Source organism: Gymnoscopelus braueri, assembly GCF_963280865.1.
Source record: "Gymnoscopelus braueri genome assembly, chromosome: 22".
NCBI lineage: Eukaryota > Metazoa > Chordata > Actinopteri > Myctophiformes > Myctophidae > Gymnoscopelus > Gymnoscopelus braueri.
Window position 1 is genome coordinate 20,751,132 of NC_137624.1, and position 23,399 is coordinate 20,774,530.

At 42.8% G+C, this 23,399-nt stretch overlaps 1 protein-coding gene across 8 annotated transcripts in view; it reads left to right on the forward strand.

The window, feature by feature from the left end:
* strbp (spermatid perinuclear RNA binding protein) overlaps window positions 1–23,399 on the forward strand; it is a 130,298-nt gene that overhangs the window by 97,434 nt on the left and 9,465 nt on the right. For 3 of the 8 annotated variants that reach the window (XM_080420052.1, XM_080420051.1, XM_080420053.1), the window contains exons 6-18: window positions 1,051–1,303; window positions 8,313–8,425; window positions 9,728–9,823; window positions 10,597–10,708; window positions 10,849–10,946; window positions 12,833–12,938; window positions 13,201–13,284; window positions 14,844–15,052; window positions 17,243–17,395; window positions 18,394–18,528; window positions 20,397–20,537; window positions 21,973–22,126; window positions 22,820–22,867. In XM_080420052.1, coding sequence (XP_080276178.1) covers window positions 1,051–1,303; window positions 8,313–8,425; window positions 9,728–9,823; window positions 10,597–10,708; window positions 10,849–10,946; window positions 12,833–12,938; window positions 13,201–13,284; window positions 14,844–15,052; window positions 17,243–17,395; window positions 18,394–18,528; window positions 20,397–20,537; window positions 21,973–22,126; window positions 22,820–22,867 — 1,702 coding nt within the window. The remainder of the gene's footprint in view (window positions 1–1,050; window positions 1,304–8,312; window positions 8,426–9,727; window positions 9,824–10,596; window positions 10,709–10,848; window positions 10,947–12,832; window positions 12,939–13,200; window positions 13,285–14,843; window positions 15,053–17,242; window positions 17,396–18,393; window positions 18,529–20,396; window positions 20,538–21,972; window positions 22,127–22,819; window positions 22,868–23,399) is intronic. The other 5 variants (XM_080420055.1, XM_080420056.1, XM_080420057.1 and 2 more) reach the window with 3 other exon arrangements.

Genomic DNA, 23,399 nt, shown 5'->3' on the forward strand with positions numbered 1-23,399 from the left:
TAACTTGCATTTGCCTGTTTTCAGAGCTGAGAAAGGCTATTCAAAACAAAATGAAATGTATGTACATCCTGAAGCTTAACCACTTAAACCCTCTATACTTGGTAAAATAATGCTTAGTTGACCAGTGTCGCTTCCCTCTACACCAAATCTCTTGGCCAAAAACAGCTACAAGCTCACACCGCGTCGCACGATATTTACATAGAATGTTTCCCACAGAATAGGGAGGCAAGTGATTAACAAAGCACCCACAAACAAATGACCAAATGGAAATATTTACATGGCACTGAATATGTAATTATGGAACCCAGGGCGAAGGCAAGGGGGAGATTATGTTTTTTCCCCGGTTTGTTTGTCTGTCCAGTAGGCAAAGATTTTTTTTAATATACATTTTAAAATGAAAGTGATATTGCGACATACGTCATAGATAACAGACATCATATTATAGTATAGTAAATGTATCTATAACGTCCTGCCCAAAATGGGGACGCCAGGTTGAAACTGGTTCATTAAGTCTGTGGGTTTTAAAAATATTAGCCTCGATCTCCAGGCTTTTATTGTTTAGTTTTGCTAAAAAATAAAAGCCTGGAGGAGCGCGTCGGTGTACCCGGTATAGGAAGTGTTTCATTTCCCCAACCAACCAGAGTGCAGTGGGCGTCGCTCGTAATGTTGTGTTGACGGGGCGGGGGCTGACGGACAGATCGGTGAACCAATGGGATCAGGCGCATTCTCTCCGCGCTGATTTTAAACCCGCCCCTCTATACACGAAATCAGGAGCGCTAGTGCAGCCTATATAAATATTGAACCATTGAAAAGTAATACCAAGAGCATGTTACTAAATAATAACTACATTGGATCCAATGGAGCACAGTTTCTTTTTCCCATTGCCTGACAAATAACGGCTTTAGACATACAAGGTTTCTGCCCGACAGTTACAATATTCCACTATAAATTAAACAATATCCTGCTTCTCCATCATCACTCTTAGAAGCCACGCTTATGTCCTGACCTCTGCTTTGACCGTCCAAACTGTGTGTGTTTGACTTACGGCAGAAGCTGACGGAGGAGAAATACGAGGTGACAAGTTCCCTGCCCGAGGCGGCCATCTTGGTGCGGACATCAACAGAGCCCACACTCACCCTAAAGATCACTCTCACATCACCAGCCATGAAGGAAGAGGAGGAGGAGGAGGAAGAGGAGGAGGAGGAGGGTGTGGAGGAGGAGGAGCAGGAGGCAGAGGAAAAAGTGGAAAAAGAGGAGAAGGAGGAAGAGATGAAAGAGGAGGAGGTTGTGGAGGACGGGCGAGGTAGGAATACACACAGAGAGAGAGAGAGGGACTGACACACAAACGCACCACTATACACACAACGCATACAAACACGGTGAGGTTTTTTCCGTCTTGTCAACCACATACACGTAAGCACGCACACACACACACATACACAACTACCAACTGTAGAATGTACACAATAAAATCTTCAGTGTTAATATAAAGAAAATTTCCATTTTTACCCCTGAAACTCATAAAACTCATTTATGCCCAATATTAGGGCTGGGCAATTAGCTAAAAACATATCGAAACGGACATTTACTGTAGAACCAATAACTGACGTAATCTTTGCTCATATAGGTTAATCGAATAATCGAGAAGCAGTTTTATGAAAAACATATGAAAAGAAATAAGTTTTTTTCTTTTTATCAACAAATCGACACAAAAAATGTAATGGACTTAAAAAAAATCTATTGATTAGTCTCATTAACCTCTTAAGCTATTATTAGACTTTGTTGTACAATGATTGTTTGCGGAAATAGTGAAACTAGCTGCGACGCGTTGCGAGCTTGTAGATTGGCTATTTTCACTATTGATGCTTTTTTTATTATCGTTATTTGTAATCGAGGCAAAAGTTTGAAATCACGGTTTTATTGATTTGAAGACATTACGCCCAGCCCTACCCGATATTAACATTGGATCATTATGGATGCTTTTATGTCTTCCTAAAATAAGGGACCACAGGAACTTTGCTAGTAAGTACATCAGTGTCAAGAATGACTCAATATCTAAATGTATTGAGTAATATTCCAGTTTTATATTATTTCCCGATTACATTCCCATTTCTCCTCAAATGTTAACATCTTCCATAGGTTGAATCCATCTTGCATGGCTGTGAACTAGAACTGAATTGCCTAATTTAGAGCTGAAAACAACACTGCTTGAAGAATGATGTTCTTCATAACAAGGACATAATGGTCCAGTATATTGCCTACAGTATGTACCCTTACTGTCCCTCTCTTTACATGGTTGAGGGGACTGGTTATCCACTTGAACCCTAGCATCCCTATTTTGGGGTGGAACATTTGCAGAAAATTGACGATCCACAAGCTCACGACGCGACACGTCGTGGAGCTTGTAGATCGGCTATTTTCGGGGAACACATTTTGGTGTCGAGGGGGAAAAAGAGCAGACCAATTACATAGCCAACTGTGGTCAGGTTTACTAAGTATAGAGGGTTTAAGTGGTTATTATACTGTCCCTCTCTTTTCCTGGTTGACCAGCGTGCTGGCCATTCTGGGAGGAACATTCTATTTGGGGGGGTGGGATCGTTCGCTGAAAATGGCAAATCTACAAGCTCACAAAGTTGCAATGCATTGTGAGCTTGTAGAAGGACTATTTTCATCCAGCCCACAGCGGCGTGGGGACTGGTTATAATTGGTTGTGGGGGTGGGTGGGGAGGGGGAGAGACCACCAGGTCAGAGAAATCAATAACCAAGCACTAGTAAGCCGGCCGTCCGTCCGGCGGCTCCCATTCGACCTGACACCCAGAGCTCATAGGAAGATGAGGGACAGCGTAGAGGTTAGTCGTAGATCACGCCACGTTGCCACAGCATGACGGGCAGAGTAGCGTATAGCTCCTATTTCCACTCACACACACACACACACAAGATAGTTATGTAGCTGCACGCCGGTGTCACACACCCTAAAATAGCAGATCTACAAGCTCACACAGGGAGCTAAGTATGCAACAGGGCATAAACATCTGAAACATGGGAGAGCAGCGATGTGAATAACACGTGCGCTTATAGACCCCCACACACACACACACACACACACACACACACACACACACACACACACACACACACACACACACACACACGTACGGTCATATTGTGTCCCTGACAGGTCAAGGTAGCTGTCCTTGTGACAAACAGCCTCGTATCTCACTCAGACTTCTTACGATTCATGTGCTACCAGTGGGGATGGAGTGAGGCGTGACTGTCTATTGGATGGATTGGACACACAAAGCCAGACCAATTATTGTGCAAGGTCTTTTAACCCAGTGGTTCCCTCAACCTGGGGTCCGGGACCCCCCTCTTGAGGGTGGATCACAAGGGGCCCTTGTCTGTTTGGACTGAGGTAGTCCAAAACAGTTAGTCCAAAACATGCGCTGTCTGTCTGCCTGTAGGTTCTCAGTGAATTTCTTTTTTCAAAAAGTTTGAAAAATAGCAAAAATAATTTAGTCACGGGCAGCCTGTGCCCTTTAGACTATCAGGGACACTGCACGCAAACAAACACACACACACTACACAGCATGGTTTTACTATTCATCTTATGAGAAGTATATAGGGCTTACAGTAAGGTGTGTGTGTGTGTGTGTGTGTGTGTGTGTGTGTGTGTGTGTGTGTGTGTGTGTGTGTGTGTGTGTGTGTGTGTGTGTGTGTGTGTGTGTGTGTGTGTGTGTGTGTGTGTGTGTGTGTGTGTGTGTGTGTGTGCGTGCAAGTGCAACTTTCTGGCTATAGTATATCTGTCGGCCCCCCATTGGAACTGTGTCTGGAGCCTGGCTGTGTGTCAGAAAGCTAGTAAAAATATCCATTGCAAACATTTCTAGCACAGAAGTATGTATGCTGTAGAATGCACAATGTTTCAATAAGCACTGGCTGCTTGCCTTCTAATGTTTGGATCAATACGGCCCTCTTATTTGATGTCAGCTGATCAATATATTGATTTAATAATGGCGGCTTCTAATTGTCTCCCTAACCAATCTGTTTGAAAGGGTTGCTATTTGTTTCAAGACTAGATGAAACAAATGATTGAATGTGGTATTTCTCCACACCCTGTGCGTGTGTGTGCGTGCGTGCGTCTGCTTGCATCGAGTGGTGAGAGAGATTGTATGTCACTGTGAATGAAAGCAAATGCAGGGATAAACGGCAAAGACAATATTTTAAAAATAAACCGATAGAAGGGCAAAAGCAATACCATACAGAGGAAGGGGTAGTGCAAAAAGAATGATACTGAGAGGGAGAGAGATGGTGGGAGGACAAGTGGGGGAGAGGAAGGCTGTAATAACGCAGTAGAAGTGCAGCTGGGGCCACCCTGACAGACCATGAGATACACCATTATAAATCACACAAACACACACACACACAGACACACATGCACACACGATTGCACTCACGCAAGCACGCACACACACACACATAGACAGAGCATTATAACAAGTAAGACGCGCGAACGCGGGAAGCAAACGCTTTCAACTTGCCATCCGGCCTGAAATATGCACAAATTACATGGAATTCTTAGATATCCCAATAGCTGAACTCGTCTAGATGCTTTTAAATGTGTTATTTTTTACTGTAGCTGCTATATTTCTCTCAGAGGAGTGTAATTAGTCACCCAGGGGCAGGCGGATTTCAGCCACACTGTAGTGCAGGGGTAGGCGGATTTCAGCCACACTGTAGTGCACTCTGGCGCACTCTGGCGGCTGCACACAGGCAGTGCAGGCAGTGCACACAATACTGCACACAGACAGACGGACAGACGGACAGACACACACACAAGCCGAGCACGGTTTCATATTAAGCTCCACTTGCGCGGAGGCGCCTTCAGCGCGCCTCCTTCCGCTGCGTTCGCAACTAGAAAGGTGCGCTGAGCGGAGTGCAAATCACCGCCAGGAGGTACGCCCTACCCCGCTCCATTGTTGTCTGTGTGGTGCACATGACGACATTGCTTTGCATTGTGCTCATGTTTCAAAAGCCACCGGGGAGGGGGGGGGGGGCTATGATAAACGATGCTGATCATTAATGACCGGTGTCAATTATATTTGTACAGGGCCGGGAAAGGAAATGACAGACACCCCCATGTCTGTCCAAACTGACATAAAGATTATAAAGTAGTTGGAACAGGCCAGTCAGAGATCACGTGGAGCAATTTTGTACGAATTTTGGACAAAATCCGTAGGAGCAGCAGCAAAACGTATGTTATTTTGCATGACTTACGTTCTTGTGGGCAAAGTGGGCTATTGTAGCGGCACCATGAGGCCATTTTGCTAGTTCCGTTTAGTTTAGAGTTCAAACCATCAATAAAAGTTCATTTTCCAATTTTCATCCAATGCAATAAATTGATTGAACGCATGATCTCTACTAGATTTTTGCATAAGCTTTTATAATTTGAGCGCTCACTTCATAGAAGACAGCGTGTGCAGACACAGAAAGCCTTCATTCAGCAAAGTGGAGTAATACAAGGAGGAAATTGTGGCTCGTTCAAATTCATCAGCGAATGAGGTGCTGTAGTCAGCAGAGCGGTTTCAATGACTTCTCTAAAACACTGTGGTAAAAAAGGAGAAAACATTAATTCATTTATTCATTAAGGTAAATTATATGGCCATTCTGCTTCCCTAATCTGCTAACTGTATTAGCAACAATTTACAAGTGGGAATCTGAACCTCTCTGCTCTGCTAGCGCAGAAATAATTCAGCCCATTATGGCCAACAGGGCATAATGTCTGCTCCTTTACCCTGTCCCCTCTCATTCCCTTTAGCCGTTAGTCGTGTGGGTGCGTGTGCGCGTGCTGGTGTGCACTTGTGTGCGTAATAATCTCACATGTTAGCCATGAGCCAAACATAACTCTCCATGCCAGCCTGGCAGAGATAATCAGACAGAGAACAGGACTTATATCATTATAATGGCCAGATGAGCTCAGAGGTAAGGTGAGCTAGAATAATGTCCCCATTCCTCTACCGCTGTAGGATGCACATTACATACACATTTTGGCATCCTCCACTTTATACGGTACCTATTGAGGGAGGAGGTTTCTGTCACTTGTGGTAAGCTGAAGAAGAACCTCCACCTGGTGGTGTTTCCATAGGGAAGCAGAGGTCTCTTCAGTGTGTTTTAATTCTGTGGTTCTCAAAGGGACCCTCGGGGGGTTCTTGAGGTGGTTTCAGGGGTCCCCCGTTAAGTTATTGATAGTTAGGAACCGAATGGACCCCTTGCAGGTCTGTAACTCCTTAAGACCTTTGTATACTCTCATAGTTATGGGGGTCCATTGCCTAATTAAGAATACATTTTATTGTCATATAATCACAGGTTTACAGGTGTAAAGAAGTGGGTGAAATTAGATTTTGTGTAAACTCATTTGTTGTTTTCAGGAAAGAAAAAAAAAGTGGGGGGACATGGAGAGGGAGAGCAAGGAGAAAACAGAATAGAAAGCATGTCAAAGAAAGATCAAAGGAATATCCATACACATAGCATAAAATAGCAATAGTTACTGTATGTACATGAGGTTAGACATAATCTTGAAATTTAAAAAAAAGTTGATAATCACGGTTTTAAAGTCAGTTCTAGGAGGTCCTGCTCCTTATACCCCCTCTCTGAATTATCCATGTAACCGCACTTCAACCATTCATATACAGCTGTGCTTGATTCATCTTGCCTCGCACACCGTAGAGTTTGTGCCGGTGGTCGGCTTAAAAAATAAGAATAAAAAAAATAAAAAAGGGATTGGTTCAGTGTGTGTGAAGTGAACTCCAACGCCAACCCGGTGTGTCGGGAAGAATAAATCAAACGCTAATTGTATAAACATGAGAATGCCGTCCTCTGATATCAACCAACCACGATGCTCTCTAACAGAACCCCGCCTTGAACCCTTCTTGTTGTGTTTGTCTCAGACTGGGTCAAACTATCTCAGGTTTTCTTTTCATTTCAAGTCCTACATTAGGAGCGCTTGATTCAACATTTTTGCTCTCATGGGTACCTTGCAGGATGCTTGGATAATTTTCTTGGCTCTTGTCAGTGACCCCATGAAATCAAGTGCACCTAAAGTAATCCCAAAGACAATGCAAACTTCCTATTTTGACTCTCGCCTGTTGCAGACCTGGGTCAAAATAAAAACCAATAAAAAGAAAAAAAATGATGATGTCCTTTTCAAATACGTAAGGTGAGTTTGGTTTAGCTTGTCCTGCACAATGAAATGAGCTCTTCTCCAAACTACTACTACTCCACCCCTGCCTGCATGATGTGCTGGACAAGACGAATCAAACGCTCCTCAAGTATTTGCTTGTTGTATGTCTGGGCGCTCTCCAGCCCATAAAGTTGTCCCCTCCCTCGTGATCCCAAACTCTCTCCCTTCCACACATTTGACAGTGACTGGACTGGTTATAAAGCTTCCAAATTAATTACGAAGGCAACGTGTAAACTGATCGCACATATTGTCGCTGTCGGGCAGAAACCTTGTATCTCCATACTTAAAAGTGTTTTTTTTTTCCCGCCTTAAATTAATGACCTACTTAGTCATACAACGGTGTCGTGCAAAAGTAGCGAAAATGGCCGATCTACAAGCACACAACGAGTTGCATCGTGACATGTTGTGAGCTTGTCGATCGACTATTTCCGCTATTTTTTTTTTAAAGTGGTTAAGTGTGTCTGTGGGTTTTATAAATATTTAACCATTGAAACGTATTGACAAGAGCTTGCGACTAAATAATAAATAATAACTACATTGGAACACAGGTTATTTTTTCCCCCCCGTTTCCTGAAAAGTAACAGTTTTGGACATACAAGGTTTCCACCTGACAGCGACAATATGGTATTATTGTCTCTAGCTTGTCACATTGTGTTAATTTGTGTGTTTGGCATTATGTTGTTATGACCGCATCCTTAACACATAATAGACTTGTAGCATTGTTTAAAACGACACCTCTGTGTAATCCAGTCACCTCAAATGTGTGAAACGTAGAGAGTTTCCACTCTCTACAAGGGAAAGAACAGCTTTATGGCATGAAAAGCACCTTGTATGTACAGTATGTATGTATGTATGTATGCGTGTGTGTGTGTGTGTGTGTATGTGTGCAAGTACGTGTGCATCCACACGCCAATGCTTGTGTGCTTGCGTACTTTCACACGCACGCACGCACACACACACACGCGCGTGCGCACGCAAATTCAAACATACACGCACACTCTGAACAGATGTGTGTGTTTGTTTGTTTGTGTGTGTATGTGTTTTACGTTCTCTATATTGGGTTATTGTTTTGTGGCAGTGTTGGGTGCTGCTGCGCAGAGAGTGGAGTCTGAGGAGGAGGAGGGGGAGGTGCTGGATAGACACAGATGTCTGTTGGCCCTGGCAGCGCTGCGACACGCCAAGTGGTTCCAGGTCGGCGCCCACACACTTCCTGTCTTCCCGCCTTATGCTCATTGTAGCCTGACGACACGCCTGAACGCATACACCGCGCTGTTTATAGCCCATGTTGTGTTTTGTGGGTTGTGATTAACCCATTAAGACCTGAGGCTTTTTGAAAGTTTTGAAATTTTGAAACATTTTGAAAAAAAAAATCTAAAACATTTTCTTTCAAGATTTTTTTTTCAAGATTTTTTTCAAAAATAGCAGATCTACAAGCTCATAGCGCGGCACTCGGTGTCGCGCTATGAGCTTGTATATCTGCTATTTTTTAATAGCCAAAAGACGTCTAAAGTGACACAGATGCGTTCCAGGTATCAATGGGTTAAAAGCCGCCCCAATTTCTAGTGCTAGTCGTTAATAGTCCAGTGACTATTAAATGTGAAGGGATGTTCCACCATTAAAACCTTGTTGTCCCGAATTTTGGGCATGTCATAATAGGTGAACATTCTGCGAAAATAGGCAAACGTTTGCCTATTTGAAAATAGGCAAACAAATGGCAAAGTCTGTATTACACAGGGCCTGGGAAAAAAAGTCGAAAAAGATTTCATTTCACTTGCACACATTTAACCTGCTATAATGTGTTATATGAAACATTATATTAGCCTGCAGCTCACTTAGTACTGTACATACATTGACAAGTATCGGACGTATCGAAAGGCTACAAGAGCAATGGTGACACTTTCATTTTTTGTTTTTGGCTATTATGAGAACCTGCCTGCTATGTATGTCAACACCCCCCCCCCCCCCCTCCTCCCCTCCCCCATACCCTCCCATACCTTACTGACAACAATGTATTGATCTACAATGGACAAGTTCAGAGTATAGTGGGCATTTTGATAGAAAGCTAGATAAAGACTCGGAATGCTCAACAACAAAAAGAGAGAAAAAAGTGGGTTATAAAGACAAAAAGAAAGGTTGTAAATCATCACTTAATTATGACCGTGGAGCGTGGACAGATAAAATATCCATTTCTCCAGGGCTGATTTGCTTCTATCCTCCCCCTCTCCATCCATGCTTATCCTATTTTCTCTACTCTATCTCTGTTTCCTCCCCTTTCAATCTCTCTCTCTGTGTCTGTCTGTCTGTCTTTCTGTCTGTCTGTCTGTCTGTCTGTCTGTCTGTCTGTCTGTCTGTCTGTCTGTCTGTCTGTCTGTCTGTCTGTCTGTCTGTCTGTCTGTCTGTCTGTCTGTCTGTCTGTCTCTCTCTCTCTCTCTCTCTCTCTCTGTCTGTCTCTCTCTATGTCAATCTCTCTCTCTCTCTATGTCAATCTCTCAGGCCAGAGTGAATGGGCTCAAGTCGTGTGTCATAGTTCTCAGGATTCTCAGAGACATGTGCAATAGACACCCGGTCTGGGAACCTCTCAAGGGATGGGTGAGTGTCTCTGCCTGTGTTGACAGTCTGTCAGCCTGTCTTCCTACCGCCTTTCTTTTATTGGTCACATGGCCTTTTTTATATGTCTCTGTGGTCATGTATCACACTATAGCACTGTTTCTCAACATCTGGTCTGGGGACCACCGAGGGGTCCAAATGGACGCTGACAGGTCTGTAAATGTGAGATTGTGCAAAATAAAATGTTGTACACAATAATTCTCAGTGTTAATTTAACACTGAGAGTGTACAAATAGAACCAAAGGGACCATTTTGGTTCCATTTGCACTGTACCCTCTCAGTTACAGACCTGTAATTGTCCATTTAGACCCCCCTGGTGGTCCCTAAACCCGATGTTGAGAACCAGTGCACCACTATAGCATTTACTGCAGTAATGATCAGAGGTCCATTTATTGTGTTTGTGCGCAGGTTTACTGTATATCGTCGCTGTCGGGTGGAAACCAAAAGTGTTACTTTTCAGGAAATGGAATGTTAATACTTTTCATTGGCTAAATATTTATAAAACCCACAGACCGACTTAACCACTTTCATTTTCAAAATAAAAAATAAGTCTTGTATGACAAAGTAAGTTGTTCATTTATGAAAAACTAAACATAAAAAAGTTTAAATATGGAGATACAAAGGGTGCGTTCGGATATGCTCACTCACGTATTGGTTTTTTATTGGACCAGTGCGTTACATCCGAACGCACCCAAGGTTTCTGCCTGACAGTGACGATATATATTATGTGTGTGTGTGTGTGTGTGTGTGTGTAGCCCCTAGAGTTGATCTGTGAGAAAGCCATCGCCACCTGCAACAGACCGCTTGGTGCTGGAGAGGCGCTGCGTAGAGTCATGGAATGTCTGGCATCAGGCATAGTACTACCAGGTATGAATTAATAGACCCGTTTACGTGTCCAGGACCTCCAAATTGATATTGTATGTTTTTGGCTGCGGATCGGAATCATCCATTTTCAAGTTGTCTTCTCCTGTGTGTGTGTGTGTGTGTGTGTGTGTGTGTGTGTCCAGGCGGTCCAGGGTTACATGACCCCTGTGAGAAGGAGCCGACAGACACGTTAGCCAGCATGACCGACCAACAGGCCGAGGCCATTACCTTCAGTGCACAGGTAGGTACATGTTTTAACAATTTATTCATGTCCACATAAAGGAGACCATACGAGGAGACAAATATTAAAGGGATTAGTCACCCCATGGAGACTTGGAATTCGTGGATATTTTTTTGTTTTTGTCGCATTCCTAAGCCAATAATTTGATGACCGGCAGCAGTTTCGGTAGGAGACGCAAAGAGTCTCCTTTGTGTCTCCTACCGGAACCGCTGCCTACCGGTCCGCTGGTCATCAAATTATTGGCTTAGGAATGTGACAAAATTAAAATCAATCCATGAATTCAAGTCTCCATGGGGTGACTAATCGATAGAACTATCCCTTTAAGGTTATATTCACATATGTCTTCATGATACAATAAGCATGTCACTCAGTACTCTATGGGTATAACTAACGGCGTCTCCGCTATATGTGGTGGCTGCAGCACACTACTTTGCCAGCCTTTTTGCCTCCTTTTTGGGCATGGTATGTCTTAGGCTGCCAAATATAAAAACAAATAGTCTAACAGTCTAATAGTATAACCTAGCTCTGAGATGGTATGTAGAAGTGGCTGGTATTTAATGATCGTGGTCATAAAAGCTTCCTCTAGGCTAGGGTCAGACACTTCTCTGGTCTCTTTCATCAACCACAGCAACATCTGGTGTTAGCTGTCAAAGATGTAAAGATGTCTGGGTTATCACAGAGATGAATCATGGATGGAATGACCCGGGAATGTTTGTACATTCTCACTGAGGATGCATGATATTTTGATATGTCCTTTGCTATGAGTTCCACACACACACACACACGCACACGCACACGCACACGCACACCAAAACCATTACCTACAGTCCATAAGTGCCCATTCACAAACATTTACACTTAACCACTTAAACCCTATACTTGGAGTCCCCCGGGGCTCTATACTAGGCCCTCCTCCTGTTTTCGTTCGACACTAAATATCTTTGCCGGAAATAGACGATCAACGTGCTCATTCAGCTATTTTTGCCAAATAGTTTGCCCAAGAATAAGGACGCTAGGGTTCACATAGTTAAAAACATTACTGTTATCTCCTATCTACACTGACTGGGGACTGACCAGTGTTGGAAAAAGTACTACTACAAAGCTAGCCTTGTAGAGCATCTATTTTTTGCTGTTACGGTTATAAATGGCAAAAAGTAAATAAAAGGCATTCATGTTGATGTCCTCCCAAGTATAGTAATACAAACGTGTGTGTGTGTGTGTGTGTGCACGTGGCTGTGCACGCCGTGATCCTTGTACGCACACACACACACACACACACACACACTCACTGAGTGGCATGGCATAGATAGAGGATCCTGCTGTCTGTTTCCTTTGAAGGCAGGCAGAACGAGGTTGGAATGTCAATAGGGGTAATTGTGCTGGGTCAGATACAAGAGTAGATAGGACACACACAGAGAGAGAGAGAACTTCTGTCATAGAGCTAAACCATGCCTTATGAATATCTGAGATACTCTACTTCCCTTATGTGCAGTGCTAGGAAGAAGTGTTACATTTTTTACTAAGTGAAAGTAGCAATACCACAATGTAGAAATACTATGTTACAAGTAAAAGTCCTGTACTTGAGTAAAAGTACAAAAGTAATGGCATCAAAATATACTTTACATACTAACCCAAGTACTATTATGCGTAGTGGTCAATTTATCATGTTTAAAAAATAAATCTTCACATGAGTGCATGTCCTACTGGTTGACTTTCTCTGTATATGAGTGTGCCTATCCAGCTCTGTGGATAGGCAACAAACACAATTTCTGTGATAAAGTTTATAAGCAACAACAGCAAATGTGTGTCACTGTTTACATATGCGTTTTTGTGCTTGATGTTGTTTTCATACCATCGATTTGTGTGTGCGTGCGTGTTTCCAACAGCATGCTCTGAGACTCATGGCGTTCGGACAAATCTACAAGGTGTTGGAGATGGAGCCTCTTCCCTCAAGTAAACCCTCACAGAAATACCCTTGGTCTGACAAAGAAGGTATCTATCTGTCTGTCTGTCTGTCTGTCTGTCTGTCTGTCTGTCTGCTTTGTAGTTATATGTGTCATAGAATATGTACTGGTTATACAGTAGCCAGTGATTGTCAGACTCTCTCTTTGTCTCTCTGTCTGTGTGTCTATCTGTCTCTCTCTACTGCATTGTCTGAAGGAAGCCGAACAAAAATAAGTTTTACCCTTACAGTATGTGCCTGTACACAATATGTAACAATAAAACACAAGCTTGAACCTCTCTCTCTCCCCAGGTTCAGGTCTGAAGAGGCCATACGAGGACGGAGCGATGGATGACAAAGACCTCATTAAGAAGATGAAGCGGAACGTGAGGAAAGGTAGGGGAGCACAGCGTATGTTTACAACGGGAGCGCCGTGTTTTTTGTAACCTCCAGCAGCGCGACGAGGCGTGCTTCTCTGCACTATTCTGCTATTCTATTTTGTTCAGCGCGGTCATTTGTGGCGTTTTTATCTGCTTGCCGAGAGATGAAATATCTTTTCAACTCGGGCATTTGGAAGCGTTTTTAGGCGAGCGCCTGCCGTTTTTTTTTACCTGGGAAGAAACTGCTCTGGTGGACACACAGCCATAGATTAGCTTCTCTCTCACTAGTACTGTATCTCTATCTCTATCTCACCTTCTCTTCCTCTCTGCGCCTCGGGGGTGGATCAATAGTATTGACCGGCAATGTTTCCTGAAGCCTCCTGAGCGTCTCCAGGCTCTGTGTCCCTGCTGGGAGGTGTCGCACGGGCAGAGGGACACATTTAAGCTATTGGAAAACAAATGCGAAGCCATCGAAAGACACAGGAGCTTGAGAGAAACAGAGACCTGCTCTAATGAGTGTGCAGCCACAACAAGGTTTTAACTACTTAAGCCCTGTACATTGTTGTACGACAAATGGCAAAAAAAATCTCATCTACAAGCTCACAACAAGTCTCAGAACCACTGAGTGAAAGTACAAAAGTATTGGCATCAAAATATAGATAAAGTACCAAAGTTTTTGTAACTTTTTCAAAAACTTTTTGCCAGTCATTCTCAGATACTTTTAAGCGTGATCTTAAGCTTTTTTTGTTCCCCTGCAGTTTATTTTTGTGTTTTTTTGTTTACTGCTCATTTGATATGTTTTTATGCTTCGTTTATTGTTATTTTCCCCTTTTATAATGTACTAATTTTATTTTAATGTATCTTTCTTTTCTGGGTAAGCACTTTGAGTATGAAAGGTGCTATATAAATAAAGATCATTTTCATAAAGAATAGCCAATCTACAAGCTCACAACGCTGCATCGTGAGCTTGTAGATCTGCTACTTTTGCAAAAAAAAAGCCGAAGTGGTTAACCCATTAAGATCTGAGGCCAATTCTACAAATACCTTCTAAATGAGTAGTTCTCACACTTTCAAGAATTTCAAAAATGTTCAAAAATAGCTGTGAGCTTGTATATCTGCTATTTTTGAATAGCCAACGCATGCTTTCCCGGTTTTAATGGGTTAATGTATGTTTTGCAAATATGAGTTACTCCCTAGTGGAGTGGAAGTATAAAGAAAACAACATTTCAATACTCAAGTAAAATAAAATACCTCAAATTAGTAATTAAGTACAGTACTTGAGTAAATGTACTTACAGTACTGTAGTTCTTTCTACCACTGCTCCTTAACCACTTGAACCCCAGCATCCCAATTCTGAGCTAAGCATAATAGCAGATCTACAAGCTCACAACCCATCGCAACGCGATGCATTTTGAACTTGTAGACTTGCTATTTTTGGCAAAGAGATTTGGTGTGACAGAACAAAGCCATCCGAGTGCAGTTGCAACTCAGGTCGTTTTTCTACTAAGAATAGAGGGTAGGCGGTAAACCTATCTCCGTTCTGGTTTTTCCCTTTCGGCTTTGTCTCTACAACAGTCCTAGACAGTAAAGCCATAGACTCCAACCAGCCCATGAACGCCCTGATGCGGTTGAACCAGATCCGGCCGGGGCTGCAGTACCGCCTGCTGTCCCAGTCGGGCCCGGTTCACGCTCCGGTCTTCACCATGTCCGTGGACCTGGACGGAACCGTCTACGAAGCCTCCGGCTCCTCCAAGAAGACCGCCAAGCTCCACGTGGCCGTCAAGGTAAGGAACACCAGGGAAAGACCACGATTGGTGGATGATGGAATGATGTGAGGAGGAGAGGGATGGGTAGAAAAGAGAGAGAGAGAGGGGGGATGGGGTGGAGAGATAGAGGGATGAAGAAGAAAAGAGGGGAGGGATGGTGAGCAATGAGAAGAGGAGGAGAGGTTTGGGGAGAGAGAGAGATGGAGAGAAGGATGAAGAAGAGGAGGGGGTGGAGAGATAGAGGGATGGAGAAGAGGGGGAGGATGAGAAGAAACTAGGAGAGAGGGATGATGAAGAAAAGGGGAGAGAGAGAGGGATGGTGAAGAAAAGGGAAGAGAGAGAGAGAGAGAGGGATGAAGACGAGAAGGGGATGAGAAGAAAAGTAGAGAGGGGTAAAGATGGATGGATGAGAAGAAGATAAACGAGGGATGAACAAGAAGCAGGTGTCTGGTTCTCTTGCTGTGTGATTAAATTCAGAGGTGGACGTTTCAGTGAATAATCTAGTTGTGAAAGTCATGCCATGTTATACCAGAGAGACAGGTAGTCTTACACAGAATGGACATGTTATACCAGAGAGACAGGTAGCCTCACACAGGATGGACATGTTATACCAGAGAGACAGGTAGCCTCACACAGAATGGACATGTTATACCAGAGAGACAGGTAGCCTCACACACAGTAGCCTCACACACAGAATGGACATGTTATACCCGAGAGACACGTAGCCTCAATCACAGAATGGACATGTTATACCAGAGAGACAGGTAGCCTCACACAGGATGGACATGTTATACCAGAGAGACAGGTAGTCTTACACAGGATGGACATGTTATACCAGAGAGACAGGTAGCCTCACACAGGATGGACATGTTATACCAGAGAGTCAGGTAGCCTCACGCACAGAATGGACATGTTATACCAGAGAGACAGATAGCCTCACACACAGAATGGACATGTTATACCAGAGAGACAGGTAGCCTCACACACAGAATGGACATGTTATACTAGAGAGACAGGTAGCCTTGCACAGAATGGACATGTTATACCAGAGAGACAGGTAGCCTCGCACAGAATGGACATGTTATACTAGAGAGACAGGTAGCCTCGCACAGAATGGACAGACTAAGGCAAAGAAATGTAATGATGTTAGGCTAGCTGTAGCAATGTCCATGATCCGTGTGCGTGTGTGTGCGCGCGTGTGTACGCATGAAGGTGGGCAAATCCTTGTAATCCCAAAGTGGTTTTGAACAAATACGTTCTTCAGAGCACGGATAATCCACTATCCTCTCCAACACCATAAAAGGCTCTCCCTCTCTTTCTCCTTCCATACATCCCTCCATTCTCCAGCTATCTCTGTCTCTTACCTCTACTCTCCATGTTTCTGTCTTTCTGTGTCTTTACGCTTTTCCCGTCTGTCTGTCTGTCTGTCTGCAATGCTGTGCAGCTATACACTCACTCACACACACAGACAGACACACGCATATCAGACACACTTTAACGTGAGAGATTATTATTCAAATATTTGTATTGAATTTTTCAAAAAGTTATACACTCATACAAACATAACAAACAACTACAAAACACTGCAGACACTAGTACTCAATACAAGATGAAACGGGTACACATAACATCCAATTACAGATCGAGCAAAAATGAAAGGAGATTTTAGTACAATACATTGGCATAGAAAAAAAAAGAAAAGAGAAGAAATGAATTTTCGTGAGAGAGAGATACATACATACAGCATTTAATGATAGCCTAGTACAAACACGGAAAGCTTGGCACGTAATAGTTCCATGTGGAACTATTAGAAAAATAAATCAATCAAATGTAAGCTGTTCAAAGTCAAGTTGGCTTGGCACAAATCAGCAGCAACCGACACAGCTATTAAACATTCTCCTCAGACCAAGGAGTCCAAAAACTGACAACTGGAGCATCATCAAAGAGCTGCTAGTGGTGTTGTGCTCGCTGAAATGTGCAACAACCACTCTTTGCAGAGAATGTGGTGTTTTGAATTCAGCACTTGTTTGTTGCTACATTTTATCTAGTCAAATTAGACTACTTTTACCAGGCAATTTTTTAAAGTAGAATATGGAGAACCAAGGTTTCTGCCCAACGATATGGTCATGCATCTTTTTGGTCAATAAAAACATCCATCAATCAATTAAACTCCTGCCCCAAACCCTCTCCTCTGTCCTCCTCCTCCAGGTGCTCCAGGCGATGGGTTACCCTACGGGTTTTGACTCAGACCTGGACCCCATGAGTTCAGATGAGAAGTCAGATGGCGAGGGAAAGAGTGAAACCTCTACACCTGCTAGCAATAACCCAACACACTCCACAGATAGCTCCAACACACTGGAGGTGGGAACAGAAACACACACACACACGCGCAGACATTCAGACTTAATTTGTTTATTCAGGATAATAACGACCACTCTAGACTCTTCCATTATTCTTAAAGGGATAGTTCACCCTGATTTTTTTTTTTTTTTATCGATTAGTCACCCCATGGAGACTTGAATTCATGGACTTTTTAGTTAAGCCAATAATTTGATGACCGGCAGCAGTTCCGGTAGGAGACACAAAGAGTCTCCTTTGTGTCTCCTACCGGAACCGCTGCCTACCCGTCCGCTGGTCATAAAATTATTGACTTACAAAAAAAAAAAAAATATCCATGAATTCAAGTCTCCATGGGGTGACTAATCGATAGAAAAGAATGTATTTTTTTTGGCTGAACTATCTCTTTAAGAATATTGAAAGAGTCTAGAGTGGTCGTGACAGTCTCCTGACTTGAACCCCATAGAGAATCTCTGGTGGAATTTGAAGAAGGCGGTTGCAAAACGCAAACCCAAGAATATTAGTTCTGAGGGAGGGTGACTGCACATGAGCAATACGATAAGAATCCTCAGAAACGATGCCAGAAACGGGTGTCTTGCTATGCATCAAGTTTGCAGCAGGTCATAGTAACAGGGTGCTCTACTAAGTACATTGAAAGTGGCGTTTCATGTCTAATTTGGTGAAACCACTTGTTAGTTGTGTTGAGCTGCTGAAAGTGAATTTTGCCAATAAACCTAATTTGCATTTTTTTTTGTGCAACCGTAGACAATCTCATCCTTTATTGTGTATCGTCTCTGTCGGGTGGAAACCTCCAAAATGTCCAAAACTGTTACTTTTCAGGATTCAAATTCAAAAGTAGCAGATCTACTTATGTGTGACGCTGTTGTATGATCAAGTAGGGTGTTCATTTACGAATACGAATTACGATATATCTCTATCTAAAGAGAGGGAGAGAGGCTGTGTAATGTTTAATGAGGTGCTGTCTTAAGAACAATCCTATAACATCCTATGTGTTTCTTCAGGTGAGAACTCAGGGTCCCATACTGACAGCAAGCGGAAAGAACCCAGTAATGGAGCTGAATGAGAAGAGACGAGGGCTCAAGTATGAGCTCATCTCTGAGAGCGGAGGCAGTCACGACAAGCGCTTTGTTATGGAAGTAAGGTCCACACACACACACACACACACACACACACACACACACACACACACACACACACACACACACACACACACACACACACACACACACACACACACACACACACACACACACACACACACACACACACACACACACACAGCTTAATAAAACACATGTATGTATTAGGGGGAAAAAGTAAATAACTGCATACATGTAATCAGTAAATCCTGAGCTTAAATTTGAGTGTAAAAATGGTCTCTCAGAGTTAAAGTAACAACAGACTTTACTGTGTATGATCTATAAAGATAACAGATAATGTAGTATATGTGAGCATGTCTCATCATCACACACATTTACCGTACATGGGCACACACACACACACACACACACGCGCACACGCACACAAACCAAAAAGCTGATCAGTGGTAAGGTAAATCAGTCAGCTTGGCTCCCCAAGCAGGCCTGTTCTCTACAGGGTGTGTTGTTTTCCGTCGCGCCTGGCCGCTCCGTTGCTCCGCTGATTGATTAGCAGGCCTGCCTGACAGCAGGCCATAGCTAAACAAGCTGTCTTGTTCCCCTAGACTGATTGACTTGAGTGACTGGTTGGCTGACTCACTGACTGACTGATAGGCTACCCCACTGGCTGGCTGGCCTATTATTGACTGATGGATAAATACATTGGTTTTATTTTGTTATTTTCTTGTGTGCTTGTGCACACAATGTCAGCACTATACAGGCTTAATGGATGAATAATGGTTGGTTTATCAGTAGAAAAAAAGAAAAGAAATGGACAGTAACAGACTGAACAAGCTATAGTGATGAAAACTGGCTCTGTCGTTGGTGCTAAACAGGTGTGGTAGTGTGGAGGGGATGGCGAAGGGAAGGGGGGGGGGTACGCAGTGCCGGTTTGTAATATTGAGAACCATAGCGGGTTATAACGTTGTCACCATCCGCATACATCGAAATTAGGGCAAATGGGTCAGTCAGACTCTGTCTGAGAGTAGGCTCTGTATGGTGAAATGATATTAAAAAAAAGGCTCTCCCGTTCAGCGTTGTGCGTTTGCGCACTGGCAGATGCAAACACACCACGCATATCACTGTGAGACAGCCCTCTGAACGGCAACTAATGTTCTACTTACCACGAAAAGCAAGCAAGGCAAAGTTATGTGTTCTGTCTTTCTGTCCTCTCCTCCGTTATGCACACAGGGGATAGCGTGCGTCCGCTTGCGGGATAGCGTGCGTCCGCTTGCAGACAAGCGTGCCGTGCACACACACACACACACACTCTGACGTGGTGGCTTTGTCTTATTTTTTCCTGACTGTCTGTTGAGTAACTTGTGGCGTCATAGCGAGTGCAATAATAAATCTATCTATCTATCATCTATCTATTTCACCTGTGGTGGCATGGCACCCTGTGGCGCCCCTAGGGACTTGGCGCCCTGGGCAATTGCCCGGTTTGCCCAGCGTATGCACCTACCTGCCCCTCCGACCCCCTCCAGAAGGAAATAGTTGGGCGGCTGAGGACCAGCTGTGAACGCAGATTTTATCCTTCCAATGCGGCAGACCAACGGACTGGGCAGCCATGAAACATTAATGCTAATGTTGGTCCGTGGTTGAATGACCAATGTGACTCTTGTTCTTGTGACACTTACTCTTTGTGGACTAACGACAAATGTGACTCTGTCTGTGGTGTCTCTTTATCTTTCATACTGTACCTGCTGTGTTCTTATTATCTGGTCTATCTATCTAGAATTTAGAGCTTGTGATTAGAATAGGGCATCAACAATTAGCTGTCGAAAATAATATTTAATTCCTTTCAATACATTAGAAAGTGGGCCTAAAATTGGCTTAACCCTAAATCTTTTTTTTTTTTTGTGTGTCAGGTGGAGGTAGATGGACAGAAGTTCCGCGGGGCAGGCCCCAATAAGAAGGTAGCGAAGGCCAGTGCTGCACTTGCTGCCCTGGAGAAGCTGTTCTCTGGACCCAACGCAGCAGCCAACAAGAAGAAGAAGATACTCCCTCAGGTACACACACACACACACACACACACACACACCCACACGCACAGGAAGCTAGTATCACAGGGTGAGGACAATGTTTACTTGCGTTGGTGCCAGTATTAGAGTCAGTTTCACGTCTCTGTTACTGAGCATTTCCTTTCACATGCCCCAGTTGACCGGTTCACGATGGACTTTTGGATTTTCTTTTGAAAAGGCTTAGTTTTAGTTTAGTTTTTAATCAGCTTTTAGTAATATAGATTAGTCAGTGGTCAGAGAAATAGCTAAAATAGCCAACCTACCAGCTCACAACATGTTGCATTTTGAGCTTATAGATCTGCTGTTTTTGCTATTTTCGACAAAGACTAAAACTAAGAAAATGTTCTCTATTATTATTATTTTTGTTAGTTTTAGTTAGCTCTGTAAGCACACAATAAAGCCTCGTTTTTACTTCAATTTCAGTTAGGGTTAGTTTTCGTTATTCCTTTAGTTTTAGTTAACTATAATAACTCTGGGTCAATGTCAAGCCTTTCACAATCCATACTAGACAAGTGATTGTTTCCTTGTCACGTTTGTAATCAATACTGCCCCTCCAAATGTTGGCAGATCACTTTTGTCAATATTGTTTCCAATTGGCAATCAATAAACTCTGTGTTCAGCAGGAGAGTAATCTGTGGTGGCCTTGACAGTTATCAGATTACCAGTCCGGTATCTTTTAACCTTGTCAATAAAGCTGTGTACTTTGGGTATCAGATTAGATCAATATAAAGTGATGTCTTCTTAAAGACATTTTGGTTCAATTGAAAGTTTTTTTTTGTGTGTTTGTACATATTTATACATAGTTACGTACACATGTATCATCGCTGTCGTTTGGAAACCTTGTTGTATGTCCAAAACAGTTACAGGAAATGGAAAAAATATTAGCCTGTGTTCAATGGATTTAGTCACAAGCTCTTATTAATACCCTTCATTGGTTCAATATTTATTATTAAAAAAACACAGAAACAACATCATACACTTTCAATGTCAAATCTTTTTGTAGATCATAGCTTGTACAGCTATTTTCGCTACTTTTGTGCGACACTCTTGACGATAATTTCATTTACAATAAAAAAGTGGAGAATTATGGAGATTCAAGGTTTCTGCCCGAAAGCGTGTGTGACGTGCATATCGCATATCTCCATGTAATTTTTTTTTTATTCGTACATTAATGCCCTTACAACGCGTTGTAAGCTTGTAGATCAGCTATTTCCGCTATGTTTTTTAATTATGTAATTTCTTTGTATATTCAGTTGTTTGTCATATCTGCCCTGTGCATTTCTTTATTACGAGGCAAACAGAAATGTATTTTTTTCAATTCATTACGTTCCAATGTTCAATGCCAAAACACACAATCAAATTGTTAATGGCAATTATCAGTGTGACCATTAATCGTCAACTAAAATTTGTGTAATGGTGCCAGCCCTATGTGTGTGTCCAGACCAAAGGAGCGCTGGCGGCGGCAGCAGCCGCCTCAGCGGTAGCAGCCCAGGTGGCCAGAGGAAGAGGCCAGCGGGCCGCCCTCGCCAGAGGAGCCTTCGTCAGCGCCGCCACTCCCGGATACGGATCGTTGCCAGGTAAGCATGGCAACGAGGGGGGGGGGTGAGGGGGGGGTTGTGTTGGGTGGCGTGTGTCTCCCCTCAATTAACCCATTAAGACCGGGAACGCATCTGTGCAACCACTTTAACCATTATCTTATACTTCGGCTATTCAAAAATAGAAGATATACTAGCTCATAGTGCGTGAGCTTGTATATTTGATATTTTTGGGGGTTCCACGACCAAATACATGTTATCTTGGGTGTCCTTCACATGAAAAAGTTTGAGAACCACTGATATTATTGCAACATACGTTTAAAAAAAATATATATAGAATCCCCAGAAACAAAGATTTGAGGTAAATGTTCTTTTTGACTGACAGAATTAAAACATCGTTTTCTAAGCCACTGCCAGAGTTTTCACTAACCTTTGAAAAATCATAGAATATTTATTTCCAGTACGGTCGATCCCTGATCGCTTTAAAAGAAGTCCTGTAGAATCGAGATAATTTTTTTCTTTTAAAAGTATAAGATATCAAATCTAAAATGACAGATGCTTTCCCGGTCCTAATGGGTTAAACATCTATCATGTAAATACAGTAAACCTACAGTATAAACCCACAACTCACGATTATAGTCCCACAACCATTTTTAAAGGCGCTGTAAGTGATTTCTTTGTTGTTGTTAAAATAAGTGTTAAGTAGCTCTATATAATGTAGAGTGTTTACAACAGGGGTCTCACCATCTCTCCAGTCTTTACACAACAATTTCATCCAATCAGGTGAGAGAACCTATTCATCGGCTTATATTTTATTGTGTTTTTGTTCCATCACTTCCTTTTTTTGGACGAGTGTTCTCTCCAGATGGGATTTAAATTGGCGTACTGACCTGAAAACATATTTTCCGTTTACTAAAGAGCTGGAGAGACCCTTGGTACTGAAGAAACACTGCAGCAATGATAAGGGAATATAGGTTAAAGCTCTCAGAATATAGTCAACCTTTTAACAAAATATCACATACAGCACTTTTGACTAAAGTATGTGCACTCATTAATCCATTAAGACCGGGAACGCATCTGTGTAATTTTTTAGATTTCTTGGCTATTCTAAATAGCAGATATACAAGCTCATAGCCGCGCTATGAGCTTGTATATCTGCTATTTTTGAAAAATCTTGAAAATTTACGAATTTTTTTTAAGCCAACATTATTTACTCAAATCTTTGCTTCTGGGGGGGAGGGGGGTCCCTGGAACAAAACACTTTGAGATGGGGGTCCACGGCCAAATACATATCTAAAACTCCAACTCTTCCAAA